We start from the raw sequence: 15,411 nt of genomic DNA on the forward strand, positions 1-15,411 counted from the left end.
GCTACAATGACTAGTGTGATGACCAATGTACAATGTATGTGTGGGAACATTGGCAACTACATGGGCAGCTACTACTTTCCACCTTCGAGTTGAGTTTGTCCTTGTTACGATTGTCGAGGAATTGACTTAAAGGCAAAAGGTTGGCTAGGGCGGTCATTGATGTTGGAGGGTCAACCATTATGCCGGTTGTTGCAAATAATGAGGTCTCACTGGCAATGACAGCCATTTGCTCCATTAATTGTTCTTAATTAATGACGATTTAGATGATTGTCATTCCCATAAATAATGTCAAAGATTATAGCATGGATAATTCGTGAACTTGTGAGATGATTTATTTTGCCGAGGGTCCCACCTATCAACACAAAACGGTGTTAAAGGCCCTTATAGTTCCGCACGTCGGACTGCCCTAAACGCCCAAGGTCATTAAGACAGTGACCACGAGGCCGAACATTACTCTGTCATTAATGAGCTTGAGAGCTCGGCCGAGGTTGAAATGTCTCTGAGAGGTGCTTGCCATTAAGGCCTATGAAGTCAGAAGGTTGCCCTCCGGGTGTACCACATGTCCATCGGGGAAAGGATGGATAATTACGGTAATATCAAGTCAAGTTTTTGAACATTACTTGAAAATAATTTCAAATTCCACTTTGAAAAATGTCTTACTACTTGAACCAATACTCCTTGAATAAAGTCACTTATTTGTACCATGGGGATTGGGGAGGGATGTTATTGCTATTCCGGATTGTCCATCAGATACGTGACCCATGAATCACTCACATGTTTAATCCCACAAGGAGGGATGCAACTTGAGTCCGATTCCGATTGGGTTGGGAATTTATTAAATTTTTGATAGGCCTGAACCCTAACTTTTTTGATAGTGTCTTTTGGTTTAAATGTGCTTCTTAAAAAGCACTTTTTAGTGTTTGACTGACCACTAACTTTTTTTTTTTTTAAAATAGCTTCTTGTAAACGTAAAAAAGTTGAATGGAGTTTTATTTATGCTTTTAGAAACGATTTTTTTAGTGCAAAAAGGTAAATGTGAGATCTAAATGGAGTTTTATTTCTACTCTTTCAAATGATTTCTTAATGCAAAATGCATGTTTTTAACTTTTACACCAAATGATTATTTAATTGACTTTTGGCTTCTCGAATGCAAAAAGCACAAAAAACCCATTGCAATGAAGTTTTGGGTGTTTATTAAAGATGATAGTTACATATAAAAGTAATGAAGTTTACTAAACAGAAGAGAACAACGATGTTATTGTCCTTCCTGAATTTTTTTTTCAGAAGGCAAACCCGAGAGAGTTGGCCAAATGCTGCAAAAAGCAGCTTGAGATAAGAGCCCTTCATGTACGCAGCTGGATGACAGCCATCTCTGGTCCTCCTTATTTTCACCTACTATTGGCTTTTGGATTTATGTGGATTGAAATTCATGAAATCCAAAAAGCAACCGTAGGATAACACTGTTTCTACAGTATAAAACTTACCTACAAAAGCTGGGTTTATTTTGCATACATGACAATGTATTTGGGGTCTAAATTTCTTACGGGAAGGGGGTAGTGGGATAGACTCCTTTTGAGTTACAAATAATTTGCCACGTAAGATTCTTTGATCAGCTAGGAAAGTCAATATAAAACACGTGGTTGGATAATGCAAATCTAATGGCTAATGATGTGCCAAGTATACAATAGGGTCATGTACTAGGACACCCCTATTATGATTTCACGTAAATACTAAGACCTATATCCTATAGTTTGTAGATATTATTAAGACGCCCCTTCTATTTCCCAACCATTTATCCAATGCACCTTTTATTGAGAATTGTTTGTATAAATGTTTGCAAAATGTTTGTTTTTTGTTTAATTTCAAAATATCCGTAAAATGTCTCATATCATCAACTCTCCATCCCATATTATTTTATTTCAAAATAAAACAAAAAGTAAAAAAACACAAAAATAAATGAAGATAATAGAAATAAAAATAAAAGTAAAATATACAATAAAAAGAAAATATTTTTATTATCGATTTTTTATTTTCTATTATCTTCTGTTATTTTAATTTAATTATTTATTATTTTCTGTTAATTTCCTATTATTGTCTATCTTATTTTTATTTTTACTTTCTATTATTTCATATCAACATTTTGGTTATTCATTTTTTTAATTATTTTGGCTACACAGATATTAGAGTAAAAAATGTCATTTTACAATTCCAGAAGTGATTGTCAAGTAGAGCGGGTGTTTTAGTAAATGACCTTATATACTATAATACCATATAACTAGTGTCTGGCCCTAGCTTCGAGGGGGGCTGGCTAATTGCAAGGTTCAAAAAATAGACACGTATTGGCCTGTATAGGCTGATATGTATCGTATCAGGAGCACCCCGATACACCCCTACAGAGGGTGTATTGGGGTTTTGACCAGTTCAGGGGGTGGAGGAACATTAAACCGCCCCCCTGAACCAGATTTAAAAAAAAATTACCGATACTGCCCAATACACCCCTATAGACTTATCGAGTGTATCGATATTTAGAACCTTGATTAATAGATATTTTACCATAACAAGTGAAAAAAGTAAATTCTTTTTTCTTAATTGTAAATTTTGAAGCTCACATCATATAAACTTTAAAAAAAAATGTAAAAATTAAATTGATGCCAAAAATAATATCTATATAATATAATATTATTGGAGAGAAAAACCATCTAAAAAAAGCATATTACCTAATTACTTTATGGATATATGAAGCCACCATAAAAGTATCATACAAACCAAGTACATGTCTATCAAGTATCAACCAAGTAGACATGGATATATGAAGCTTGCACAAAATGATTTGACATACTTGAAATTACATTATTAATGAACACATGTCTACCAACCAAGTGAAACTACATTATTTAGGAACACTTACGGATTGGAATCCTTAAACTTTGCGAAAAGGCCACTTTTGATCTTAAAGTTTTATAAAGACCATTTTCACCCTTAAACTATGGTGAAAAAGCCAATTTAAGGCAAAAACAAACGATTTTAGAGATGTCATTAACGATTCCATTAAACAAATAATAACCTTTTATAAATTATTATTGATGCACCGATTTTTTTCCAAATACCCATTCTAACCTTTTATAAATTATTTTACATACAAAATTACTGAAATAATCCCATTTTAACTCAACAGGAAAACATATTTAAGTAATTTTGTATGTAAAATTGCTGAAATGATCATTAAAAGAGGTTTTTGTTAAGTTAAAATGGGGTTATTTCAGCAACTTTGTATATAAAATAATTTACAAAATGGTAGAATGGGTATTTGGAAAAAACTGGTGCATCAATCTAACGTTTTCCATCTGGAAAAGTTCAGGGTAGGTATTTATTAAAATGAAACTATAGGGGAGGTTTTTATGATTGTCAAAAACTTCAGGGGAGGTTTTTGTATTTTACCATATAAATAATACAACAAGTTTTTTGTTTTATTAACAATTTATTATTTTATTAATAACTTAAATTAATTATTAAATAATAAATAATTATTTTGTTTTTATTCTTAGTATATGTGAATAAGTCGACCCACCTATTATTTTCCCCTTGAAATTACTTAAGTTAAAAGAAGTAGATTTTTTTTTGTTTTATTAATAGTTATTATTAAATGAAAATAATTATTTTTATTTTTTTTCTTGGTCATATATGAACAGGTGAAAATTTTATGCAAGACCCACATGTAATTTTTCAAATAATCTTTTGACTTAAACAATTCTACATTAGTGGGGATTTATTATTTTATTATTTGTCTAATGGAATCATTAACAACCTCTCTAATGTCGTTACTTTTTGCCTTAAAATCACTTTTTAACCATAATGTGAGGGGAAAAATGATATTTTTAAAACTTCAAGGTCAAAAGTGGCCTCTTTGCAAAATTAAAGTCATTACAACCAAATGTTCCCTTAATATTTTTTTTTGAATTAATTATGAACACTTGTATAGTTACTTTCCCTACTTTATTACCTTAAATTGACCTAGATATAACCTAAGTTAATTGGTTTTTACTAATGGTCGATTGGTTTTGGGTGACCAACACCCAACCCAACAAGGTTAATTTGGTTGGCCCAACCAACCCGTGAATACTCCTAATTTCAGCTAAACTAATAGTTCAGTCTCTAATAAATAACAATACAAAAATAGATTTTGAAATAATTATTGAAAATATATTTATCACGAGAATATGATAAACAATTACTAAAATTACAATAAATATAAATATATAATAGATATAGATTAATATTTTAAAATTATTATTAATAAATATCAAGTTTTCTAAAAGTTATTTTCTATAATTATTAATTGATATAATTTTTTTATTATTAGTACATTAGTAATTGCAATTATTATTCTATTTTTAATATCTATTGAAAACATTTTTTTGAAAGTTATATTACCTATTTTTGTTATCTAAAAGTATCAATACCTCTAAATTATTTAACCTATTTTCATTATTTCAATAATATTTAAACAATTTTAAACTAATTATATTTTATATTCTTATAATTATTTTGTGGTTTTGATCATTTTTTAAGGTTATTGCATAATTCTGTTATTTAATATATATTATTTGTTTTTAAATCATATTTAAAATATGATTTAGTTATTTGAATAATATCATTATTTAGTTGTTTAAATATTACTTATTTATTGAATTTCATAATCTGTAAAATTATAATTTATACTATAATACATAATTTCTTTATTAATTTTGTAAATATAAAATTTTTATTAATTCAAATACTGTGAAATCTAATATATTTAATTTTCTACATTTAATAATATTTTTAAATTTATTACATAATTTCGTTATTTTAGCTATTTAAAACTTAGTTATGTTATATATTTTGTTATTTAAGTTTTATTTATTTTAAATTTACTGCATAATATTAAATATTTTGTTATTTAAAATTTGTAGTTATTGAATATTTTAAATAATATATTTTTTTAATTTTTTAATTTTTTATTATTTGATTATTATTTAAAGTGAACAACCCATAAAATGATAATCATAATTTTGTTATGAATTTCATAAAAATATAAGTTATTATTAATGTGAATAATATTATATCTATTATAATTTTTTTTTGTTTTTAATAAATATTTTAAAGTTATTACATAATTTCATTATAATATTTAAATAATTCTCAAAATTTTTAGGGTAAATTACAAAGACCCCCATGTACGTTAAATTACCAAAATACCCCTATAAACTTTCTTTATTTTCTTTTTCTTGCCATTTTCCCTTAAAACCTAACTAACCAAAAAATACCATGATAATCGTCGAAAAAGATGCCAATCACATATGGAGATGTGTTCCCGGTCGTTGATGAGCTTGTGGATAAATCCATTTTACCCAAATGCTGCCACAATGCAGTCCTACAGAAAAACCTAGTGCTTGGACAAACCCAAAAAGGTGGTCCAACTGCTATGATGCAGTCAGTAGCGACCTAGAACAAGAGAGCTAGTTTGGTTAGTAAAGCCAGCTGTGACGTGGGTATATGACTTTATATGATATGGCCTTATATGGAGATATCAGAATATTAAATATTGGTGTGAGCAAATATCAAAATATATGCAATAAAATTGCACCATTAAATAATGGGTATTTGTAGTTAATCAACCAAAAGCTATGAAGCTTCCTCCATTCCCTCTTCCTAGTTTCAAAGTAGTATAGAAAAGGATACTCTGGATCTCCTACCCATAATAACTCGACCCATGCCTACCCACAACACACTACCTCTGTGTACTGGAAACATCTCCCCATGCATAGTACTATATATTGGGAACATCTCTCTGTATTGGAAGACAATGATATTCCCGGGAACAACGTGATGATAGAGTCTATTGCAAGACAGGTTATGACCTCATTTTTTTTTAAGTCAAATACTACCATAGTCTACCACTAATTCAAGTTTCCTTATAAGAATTCAAATCTCTCAACCACCGACATTTGATCAAAAGAAAATTTTCTCACCACTTATGCTTCTGCATAGTTTATATAGACATCTATAAAAGGAACAATATTTTGAATGCCATGAATCCCTGAGTGAAAAAACTCTAATAATTGAGAACATCAAAATGGTTAGGAAATTGTTGGAAAAAATAGAACACAATTACAAAAGTGAATAATCAATCTCCATTTAATCTTCAATATAGATTATTTGCTAAGTTCCTATTATGTTTTCTAGACCCTTGTTGCATTGTATGAAAAGTTATAAAAGAAAAAAAATGATTAATTAATCAAACAAAATTGAGAGGGACAAAGATTGGCTCCTGAAATTAGCATAGCACTTTTCATACCACCCTAGAGATTTTGATCGAGTTCTCAAATTCTATCTTCCAACATTTTCCTTGTTTTTGCGTCTTTCTTCCACATGAAAGAACTTTTGATACTCATTACTGCAACCTATTACAACATGAGAAATTCCATCAAATGCAAACAAAGATTAATTTCATTTCAACTAAGCATCTAAGCCATCTTTTCCCGAGTAGGTTAGGGAGAATAAGAAAAACCATCTTTTCCCTTTCAAGGGAAAGATGGAGGCTTTGTGGGGCTAAGACTGGTGGTATTTCCAACTAGAGTGCTGGCTAGAAAAAAGACAAAGTCACCAAAAAATGGATCTTCATGGGGAGGGATCAGTACACTTTCTTGATATTCCAACCAGGACTTAAGATATGCTTAAGGAAGGGCATGACATTCTTGCAAATGAAATAGATAGTGGCTAGTATTTTGCAATGGTTCTGGGTTGTATCAACAATAGAGAAAGGTTGTAAGCTAGTTTTTATTCTCGTATTTAACTTCAAAAATGAAAGGTGGGTTTCCAATGAGGATAGAAGAAGGAGGCAGGTCTGGTAAGCATCAAGTTGTTAGGTGTTAAAAAAATAAGGTGATTTTATAAATTAAAGAAAAAGGCAAAATAAATTAGAAAATTTTAAATAGTTAGGTGAGATCAAAGATAACTAACCGAACACTAACGAAGGGGGCCTTTATCTAATGGCTAAAGTTTAGGGGGGCCTTTTTCGCAAATTAAAGTATAGGGGGTCTTTGTAACTGGCCCCATAGTACGGGGTGTCTTTATAATTTACCCAATTTTTTTTAATTAAACTTTTTTAGATAGATATCAATGAAAAGTGGGGGAGAGGATAAATAGGAATTATAGATAATTTAGGAGAAAGGATAAACATAAAGGAAAGAGGGTTGGACCATCCAATATCACGCTAGAAGGCTTCATTATTGGTGAAACACTCTAACTCTTCACTAGATAATCCTGTCTGCATTCACCAAAGTTAGTAGGGTGCAAATGGATTAGAGCCGATTCCAACCCTATTTTTGTTGGGTTTTGGATAATTCACTGTTGGATTTTCGGATCGGATTTGGATCACCTCTATCTGATTGGAAAGGATCCGATATGATTCGGGCTGTATTTATGTATATATTTATAAATATATTTACTTATAAAAAGATATGTATATATTAATATATTTATTTACAAATATGTTTATATTGCATTTTTTATAAATTCTTTATAAATATACATATATATATATATATATATATATATATATATATATATGACAAAAATAGTTGAAAAATACTTATTTTTCTTTATATAAAATTTTATATTTTTTCTTTTGATAATTTATTAAATATTTCATAATTCGAGTAAATCGGATCAAATTTGAATACTCGACATCCATAACGAATTCGATTGGATCTCGAATATTTCTATCAGATTGGATTGGCTAATTCGAATCCGGTCCGATCTATTGCATCCCTAGAAATTAGTCAAATTCCATATATAAGGAATCCTTTACCATTGGCAATTGAAACAATTCGGTGGGTGTTTGGCATTAATGTCATTTTCTAAAAAAATAATGCCATATAGGCGTCCCATTATAGAAAGTGGTGTTTGAAACTATGCTCTCTTATTTAATACCATTAAAAAAAAAAGTAACTCCATAACACATTGGAAATCGGAAAAATACAGTTTGGAGCAATATTGAATTCAATATTTCCTCAAAAATAATACAATATTACCAACAATGCTATGACGTTGACATCCGATAATATAAACTATAAATCATATTGAAAACATCATTACCGGCATGCATATCAAACAAAGCCAACGTTATTTTATTAGAAAACAGTATATCTGGCAGCATGGCTTCCAAAAAAATTAATCACAAATCATTCCCAGCACCGACGCCAAACACCTACTCAGTGCATCAATGAGTCAGAAGCCCATGCCAGCCGTAAGGGATTGTGGTGATACGTGTACTGCATCACCAGTATTGATATTGAATTGTGATCGTTGTTGATTGAAGTACCAATACGACGCCGGACGACCTAAGCTCGAAGTCGAATGGGTAGACAGCTATAAGTTGTAGCAAATGAGTCTGTGACACGTGGTGTCATTATGGGCTCTAAATACAAAGCTGGCCAAGCAAATTCCAAAGTAAATTCTGCAAATCAGCGGGATTTTTACATTCATTTATATTGTCTTTTCTTCGTCTTTTTCCTCTTCAGAGATAGAGCTATCCTCCGGCTTCAGTTCAATGTTGTTGGAAAACTGACGTTAATGGTTGCAACAGTGAATAGTAGAGCAGCAAGAGAACATATAGAAAAGATAAGAACGGAGACCCACTCACAGAGGACCTGCACCATGCAGTCAAGAATCTCTCAGCCGAGCTCTACGCCAAAGATGTCTACTTCCTCATGCAGCTCATTCAGGTCTCTCTCTCTCTAAAGAATCACTGACTTTGGATTATTTTTAATCTTTTTATGTTGGTGCTATATGATTTGATGATTCTTATTTTTCCATCCTAAAGATTCAATCAAACTCAAACAACAAGTGGTTTAGTGGGTCAATGTTCAATCAAACCAAGCATCTAGAAATTTGTTGGGTTCTTAATTTCTTATAAATATTTTTTTTTCTCTTTCTCTGATCATTTTGCAGAATGCTGAAGACAATGAATACTTGCCGGATGTGGATCCCTCTCTGGAATTTGTAATTATATACAAGGATATCACAGGCACTGGTGCTACCGCAACTCTGCTAGTCTTCAACAATGAGAAGGGATTCTCAAGGAGGGATATTGAGTCCATTTGCAGTGTGGGTCGGTCCACCAAAAGGGGAAAACGACAGGAAGGTTTCATTGGAGAGAAAGGTCAGAACTCTTTCAACTGTTTGGTTGCTTCATTTTCTTTCTTTTTATAAAAGAAGGATTATTAGTAGCACACTAGCACCACACAAACAAGATAATTAATATAAAAATGTTGAGATCAAAAGGTCGATTGGTTCAACTTTTTTTGGCCTTCAAAATTTCTCCACATTAGCTTACAATCTTTCGATTTTATGAATTGTTAAAAAGGACACGAAAAAGCTCATATGGGAAAGAGATTAGCTTTCATTTTTTCAATTCTATAAACTGCTAAATGGGACTCTTTTTTTTTTCCTTTTTATTGCTAACTATGCCTTAAAACTACAATCAAGAAGCAGAAAATAAAACCCTGATCAGCTGATCTTTTGTTCTGATCAGTAAAATATCCTTCTTGACAGGAATTGGTTTCAAGAGTGTGTTCCTTGTCTCATCTTAGCCCTATATTTTCAGTAATGGGTACTGTATTAGATTTACTGAGAAACCAGATCCTCATTGTGGAATTGGATATATAGTTGCCAGGTGGGTTGATGAAAAGCCAACACTTGATGATTTACATCAAGTCTATGGTTCTCAAAAGGTCTTCCCAGTGACCACAGTTGTTCTTCCTCTAAGATCTGAGGAGGTGAATGCTGTGAAGAAACAACTTTCATCAGTGCACCCGGAACTCCTATTGTTCTTGTCAAAAATAAAAAGGCTATCAGTTCGAGAACATAATGAAGTTCAAAGCGCTGTTGACACCATCTCTGCAATTTCAATCTCTAGGGAGACTGAATTTAAAACCAGGAGGAATATTAATGCAGACTCGCGCATTGTCTTTCTCTCTGCAAAGGAAGGAAAGAATGGGGCACAGAAAGAGTGCAGCTATTACACGTGGAGACAGATATTTCCAGTGAAATCTTTAAATCGAGTAACATAAAGGAATGATATTAACGAATGCGTTATTTCTCTGGCATCTCCATTGGGAGAGAGACTAAAAGGAGGGCCAACTTCTATTGGTGTATATGCATTTCTTCCTACACAGAAGGTCACATAATTCCCTTTCATAATTCAGGCAGATTTTATACTTGCGTCCTCAAGGGAAACCATATTAATAGATAATGTATGGAATCAGGGAATTCTTGACTGTGTTCCAGGTGCATTTATTAATGCCTTCCTTGTTTCTGTAAAGTCTATTGAGACTTCCCCTCTTTCTTCTGTTGCTTCAATATTTGAATTCCTTCCAGTTGAGGCTTCACCTTACCAAGAGCTCAACGGAGTTAGAGAATCTATTAGAACCAAGATGCAGGCTGAGGATAGAATTCCATGTGAATCATTTTCTAATAAGAGGTCTTCCATAGGCCAACTGAGGTAGGAAGACTCTTTCCTGCTTTCCGAGATTTATTACTTGAATTGAAAGGGAAAGGAATCCCTTTAAATGGTATCTCCTCCTATGGAAAATAAATTGTGCATTCTTCTCTGGATATCAACCGTTTTTATAACATGTTGTCCTTTTTGGGAGTGTTAAATTTGAATTATGATTGGCATGCAAAATGCATAGAAGGTTGCCATTTGGTTCAACAAGCTCCAGAAAACATTTATCTGAATCTTCTCTTCTTAATTTCAGAAAATTGGTGTCGCGGATTTGCATGCAGCACTCTTGCAAGTCTTCCTATTTTGAAATATGTTAATCAGTACAACAATGTCCTACTGCTTTTATTTTAACTCTGCACAGACAACAAAGTAGAGAATTTCTTTTTTGTCAGATGATGAACATCATGCATGGGTAAACAAATGGAACATGGAACTGGGTTGCAAGAAGATGTTTTTATTGCCCAATTCCATTCAAATGGCACTGAGAAAGTTTCCTAGAAGAGATACTCTGATTTCATGGCTGCACCATATTGCAAGAATACATGAAATCACTTTGTTTGATTTTGCTTGATCTATTTTCACTTCAGAAGGTGAGAATCTAACCAAAAGAATGGCCATCTGATACACTCATTTTCTATGTCAATATCTTTGCAAGAAATTTATTACTAAACTGGAGATCTCTCAAATTTGTTTGTCCATTCCCATTGTCAATTCATCTGGGGTCCCAGCACAAGGTAGTAAATGGGTGAACCTTTTGGGCTTGAATCCATGGCCAAGAATTTATGATGAATTGGGGGAGGAATATGGACAAAGTGCTGACTTTGCTGGTGAAATACATCAGTAGAGATGCTTTATGACTTTGTTAAATCATATATCAAAGCTACTGACATTCCTGAATTAATCCCAGGTGATGCTATTCTGTGATTTGAATTTTTCAACTTAAAAAAGGAAGAAGTTTTCTTGCTTTTGGATTGGATCAGATATTTGAGGACTAAATCTGTTGCGCTGCCAAAGTTGTTCGATGAAAGCATAAAAACGGGGAGATGGTTGAAAACTTGCTCAGGCTACAAGTCACCTAGTCAGTGTTTTCTATCCAATGGAGAAGAAAAGTCTATTTTTGCTGGAATGCATGATTTTCATGTGAAGTTTCCTATTCTTGATTAAAGCTTTTATGATAACAAGCTACATTTATACATGAGTGATCTAAAGTGCATTGGTGTCTGGTCAGGGTTAGCAGAAGCATGCCAACTTATCATTGAATACCTTATATCTCTGTCGAATTTACTAGTTTAACTAAGGAAGCTGCAATTCCATTGTTGAAATTTATCAGGTACTTGAATGAGAGGAATGTGCTTTCTGGTGACATCATAGGAAAACTTAAACAAAAAGTAACATTGAAGACTTCCTAAGGTTACAAATCTACTGATCAATCTTTTTTTATGTTACATGTTCCGGCAAGAGATATCCTTGCATTCATGGATGCGAAATACTATGGGCAGGATGTTGTCAGTTACCGCACGGAGCTCATGTTACTTGGAGTGGAAGTGGATTTACAAAAGATATACATATCAATGGTCAGCAACTTTAATGTGCCTCTGGATGCCGAAGTAACCACATTAAGCAGAGATAGTGTGCTCTTCTTTTTACGTTGCTGTAAGCATCTCTCAGGAACTCATGTGTTGCAGGACACAGCAAACTGCTTAGCAAATAGTAAGTGGATGAAGACCCTTCATGGTTATAGGGCTGCTTCAGATTCAATTCTTTGGGATTCTGAATGGGAAGCTCTCTCTCAAATTGCTGGTCTTCCTTTAATTGATGATTCTTACTGTGGGAAGAGCATCTATTCCCTAAAGAATGAGCTAAAAGAATGGGTGTTGCGATTGATTTGGATGAGGGGTTTGATTTTGCTGAAGTATATAAGGAGGATACACACAGTCCAGGGCACAGGTGGGTCTGCTTCCAGATTTATAGAAAAGATAAGAAACCAGTCATAGTTGAAAACCAGTCGTGGTGTCAGGTCCCCTGCAGAATCTATTCTTTATGATCCTGGTTAGAGCAGTTTGTTGCAAGTTGTTAGAATTCCCTTGATCGATCTGGCCTTTTATTGGTAACAAAAGAATTCTGTCTTTTATTGGTAACAAAAGATAAGAAACCAGCCATGGTTGAAAACCAGTCGTGGTGTCAGGTCCCCTGCAGAATCTATTCTTTATGGTCCTGGTTGGAGAAGTTTGTTGCAAGTTGTTAGAATTCCCTTGATCGATCTGGCCTTTTATTGGTAACAAAAGAATTCTGTCATTTGAAGCTGAGTTACAATTGGCAGGGGTGATAATAAATTTTGAGGATGCGAAAAAGGTTGTTGTTGAGTTGACATCATTCTCATCTTCATTTAGTTTAAGTAAAGGGAATGTACTTTCATTTTTCAATTGCTTAAAGATTTAGAAGGAACACAATACTCTCCATTTGAGGAATTCAAGAATTGCTTAGCTGAGAAGAACCGGTTGAAAACCAGTCATGTATACAAATTTGCGAAAGGCTCAATTCTATTTGACTCAAAATGGGGTTCACTATCCCAAATTTCTGATCTTCCTCTCATTACTCAGTGATGTATCACACTTTGTGGTCAAGGGTCTCAAGTTTCCAAAAGATTCCAAAGCAATAACAGCAGAAAGTGTTCTTGCATTACTAGAATGTATCCGCTTTCTACTAGTGGAATCACCAAACTTTACTGTTATAAAACAGATCCATGAATATCTCGATAAATTCAATTGGAAGTCACAGTCAGATGATAAGTCGGATTATCGGATACGGATTCCTGATCAAGACAGTGCCAGTGGACAGTAGGTGAACTCTCAAGTTTGTCTGGAATGACTGGGAGGTTAGCTGTCAACATCAAGTGATTTATGAAGAATGTTGTTCTTATTGGGCACATTTGAGATGATGAAACCAAGAAAATTTTTACAAAGAAGATGATTAAGCTTCCAGCTAGAACTTTTATAACATTCAGCTGGAGGTAAGTCTTCACAAATGCGAGTACTACCAAGCCTTTTTTGTGTGGTATCCGAAATCAAGTCCCATCCATTCCTCTGAACAGGTTGTATGAGATCTACAATAATCTTGGCGTTAGAAAAATCTTAGTCTGTGCAGAGAGGAGGTGCTGATTTTGTTAAGCTTCGGGAAGTGAATCAAGAAGCGGGCTGCTTGGGTCAGGCCTTCTAATGCTTTTACTGGCTTATCTTGGTGATCCTTTCATCAAGGGCGTGTTCGTTTTTCATGAAGTGAAGGGGGGAAAGTCTGGTCAAAGGGATTGTGAATCCCGTTGACCAATTTACCTGTGTTCGGATTTCAAAGATGTATAGGACCCACAGAAAGTTTGATTTTCCCAGGTATCACTTACCCGACTAAATGATACCTTGTGAGACTCGGGTAAGTTGGTTTCCCGAGTAGAGGGTAAGTAGATAAAAACTTGAAATCTCAAAATTGCCCCCACAATCGAGAGTCTCTCTTCTACTTCTCTCAAAAATCAGCTTCACCACTGTTGATTCCCTCAGTTGCTGCCGCTACTTGACTAAGTCATCGCTGCTGCTCCGTCTAGTTACTAATGCCAAAGAGTTTATCCTCCTACAATCTATCATGCTCGTCATTCCTTTGTTGACGGCACCATTGATCCTCCTAGTTGCTGTCGTCGCTGCTCTGCCTAGTTGTCGCCGCTGCTCATTGTTTTTTCATCCATTGAAACGGTAAGAAATATTACTATTCCTCTTCCCACTGATTCGTCGTTCCTCTGCAATGCACATAACTAATGCATCTTATTTTTTTTCATCCCATTCAAAAAATTGCTTCTCATCTTATTGTTCCTATTTTATTGTTATTTCATTGATTTCCTTTTTTTTATTTTGATTTTTTGTTTCCAGAATTCTTGGTAATCCATTTTGTTGAAAGAGTACTAGAATGATTTTTGAGGACATTAAACTTATAATGAAGCGGAATACACATTTGGGAGCGGAGAAATGAAGGATATGCTTATCTTGTTGATCAATCCAGCCAGATCCTGTTTAATTGAGTTGCTATTAAAACAATCTTACTTAAGGCATGTAAAACTCAGAGAACCAAGAAATCTAGCCCAAGCGAAGTCTCGCAGGAACTCTAATTGCAGGTTGTTGTGCAACAGTTTCGAACATACAACAACCTGAAAAAGTTAGCAAAATGTTAGCTTTTGGACAACCAAAAATATAGGAGATACTTATCCAGTTTACTGGGGAAAAAATAAGAGAAAAATGCATCGTACACCGTTGTTATTGTCTTTTGGATTTTCATAGGATATGATATTAATTTCTTGATAAATCAATGATAGAAGTTCTTTTTTGTATCAGATACAAGTGCATTATATATACACCAACATCTAGATTCTTTTCTTTTCTTTTCTTTTCTTTTCTTTTTTTTTTTTTCGTTTGAGCAAAAACATATTGTTGTCAGTTTGGAATAATGAAAATGGGAAGCATTTTTTCTTTTATTGGTAGTTGGGGCAGGATTAAGGTATAGTTCTGGTTCCATTTATTGCTCTTTTCCTTTTCTTGTGTGTGATTTTGAATGCTTGTTTATTTCTTTATGGTTCCATATATTTCAGTTTTTATCTGTTTTATGATGCAAAAAAAGGTTTATTCATGTCCCTTTTCTTTTGATATGATTGCCAATAGATTTTCATCCATGCAAAACATATGCTCATTCTAGTATCATTTTTTTTTTTTTACATTTCTGTTGGCATAGTGGAGATTTTATCTGTTCTATTGAAATGAATAGAACTTTTTATTGAAAACTCAAGAAATTAAGTCATATCTATGGTTGAAATTACTGAGGTTTGGGTA

At 33.3% G+C, this 15,411-nt stretch overlaps 1 protein-coding gene and 1 long non-coding RNA gene across 6 annotated transcripts; both read left to right on the plus strand.

Annotated features, from left to right (window-relative positions):
• The first annotated feature begins 8,520 nt into the window (after nt 1-8,520).
• On the plus strand, nt 8,521-12,259 carry LOC148869812 (protein NO VEIN-like). 5 transcript variants are annotated; one of them, XR_016107388.1, is made up of 5 exons: nt 8,521-8,768; nt 8,995-9,205; nt 9,712-10,546; nt 10,803-12,156; nt 12,242-12,259. XR_016107388.1 is itself a non-coding variant. In XM_088970573.1 (3 exons), the coding sequence occupies exons 1-3, from the start codon at nt 8,754-8,756 to the stop codon at nt 10,113-10,115; spliced, it is 630 nt and encodes a 209-aa protein (XP_088826699.1). In that variant the 5' UTR covers nt 8,521-8,753; the 3' UTR covers nt 10,116-10,756. The 5 variants fall into 5 exon arrangements, 2 of the variants coding, with proteins under 2 accessions (XP_088826699.1, XP_088826701.1); XR_016107390.1 differs by lacking the exon at nt 9,712-10,546 and having other exon boundaries at nt 11,457-12,156; nt 12,242-12,258; XR_016107389.1 differs by lacking the exons at nt 10,803-12,156; nt 12,242-12,259 and having other exon boundaries at nt 9,712-10,332; nt 10,423-10,756.
• Nucleotides 12,260-12,592: 333 nt separating this feature from the next.
• LOC148869813 (uncharacterized) lies at nt 12,593-15,059 on the plus strand. Its single transcript, XR_016107391.1, has 2 exons — nt 12,593-14,286; nt 14,461-15,059. It is a non-coding gene; the product is annotated as an uncharacterized LOC148869813 (long non-coding RNA).
• Nucleotides 15,060-15,411: the final 352 nt, after the last annotated feature.

The sequence above is a fragment of the Nelumbo lutea genome, chromosome 2 (assembly GCF_056320005.1).
Source record: "Nelumbo lutea isolate HS-2025 chromosome 2, American lotus-T2T, whole genome shotgun sequence".
Classification (NCBI taxonomy): Eukaryota; Viridiplantae; Streptophyta; class Magnoliopsida; order Proteales; family Nelumbonaceae; genus Nelumbo; species Nelumbo lutea.

Bases quoted from the DNA above. Each gene is read 5' to 3' on its own strand.
- LOC148869812 (XM_088970573.1), top strand. The intron at 9,206-9,711 runs GTCAGAACTCTT...TTGGATATATAG, and splicing joins AGGTTTCATTGGAGAGAAAG to TTGCCAGGTGGGTTGATGAA.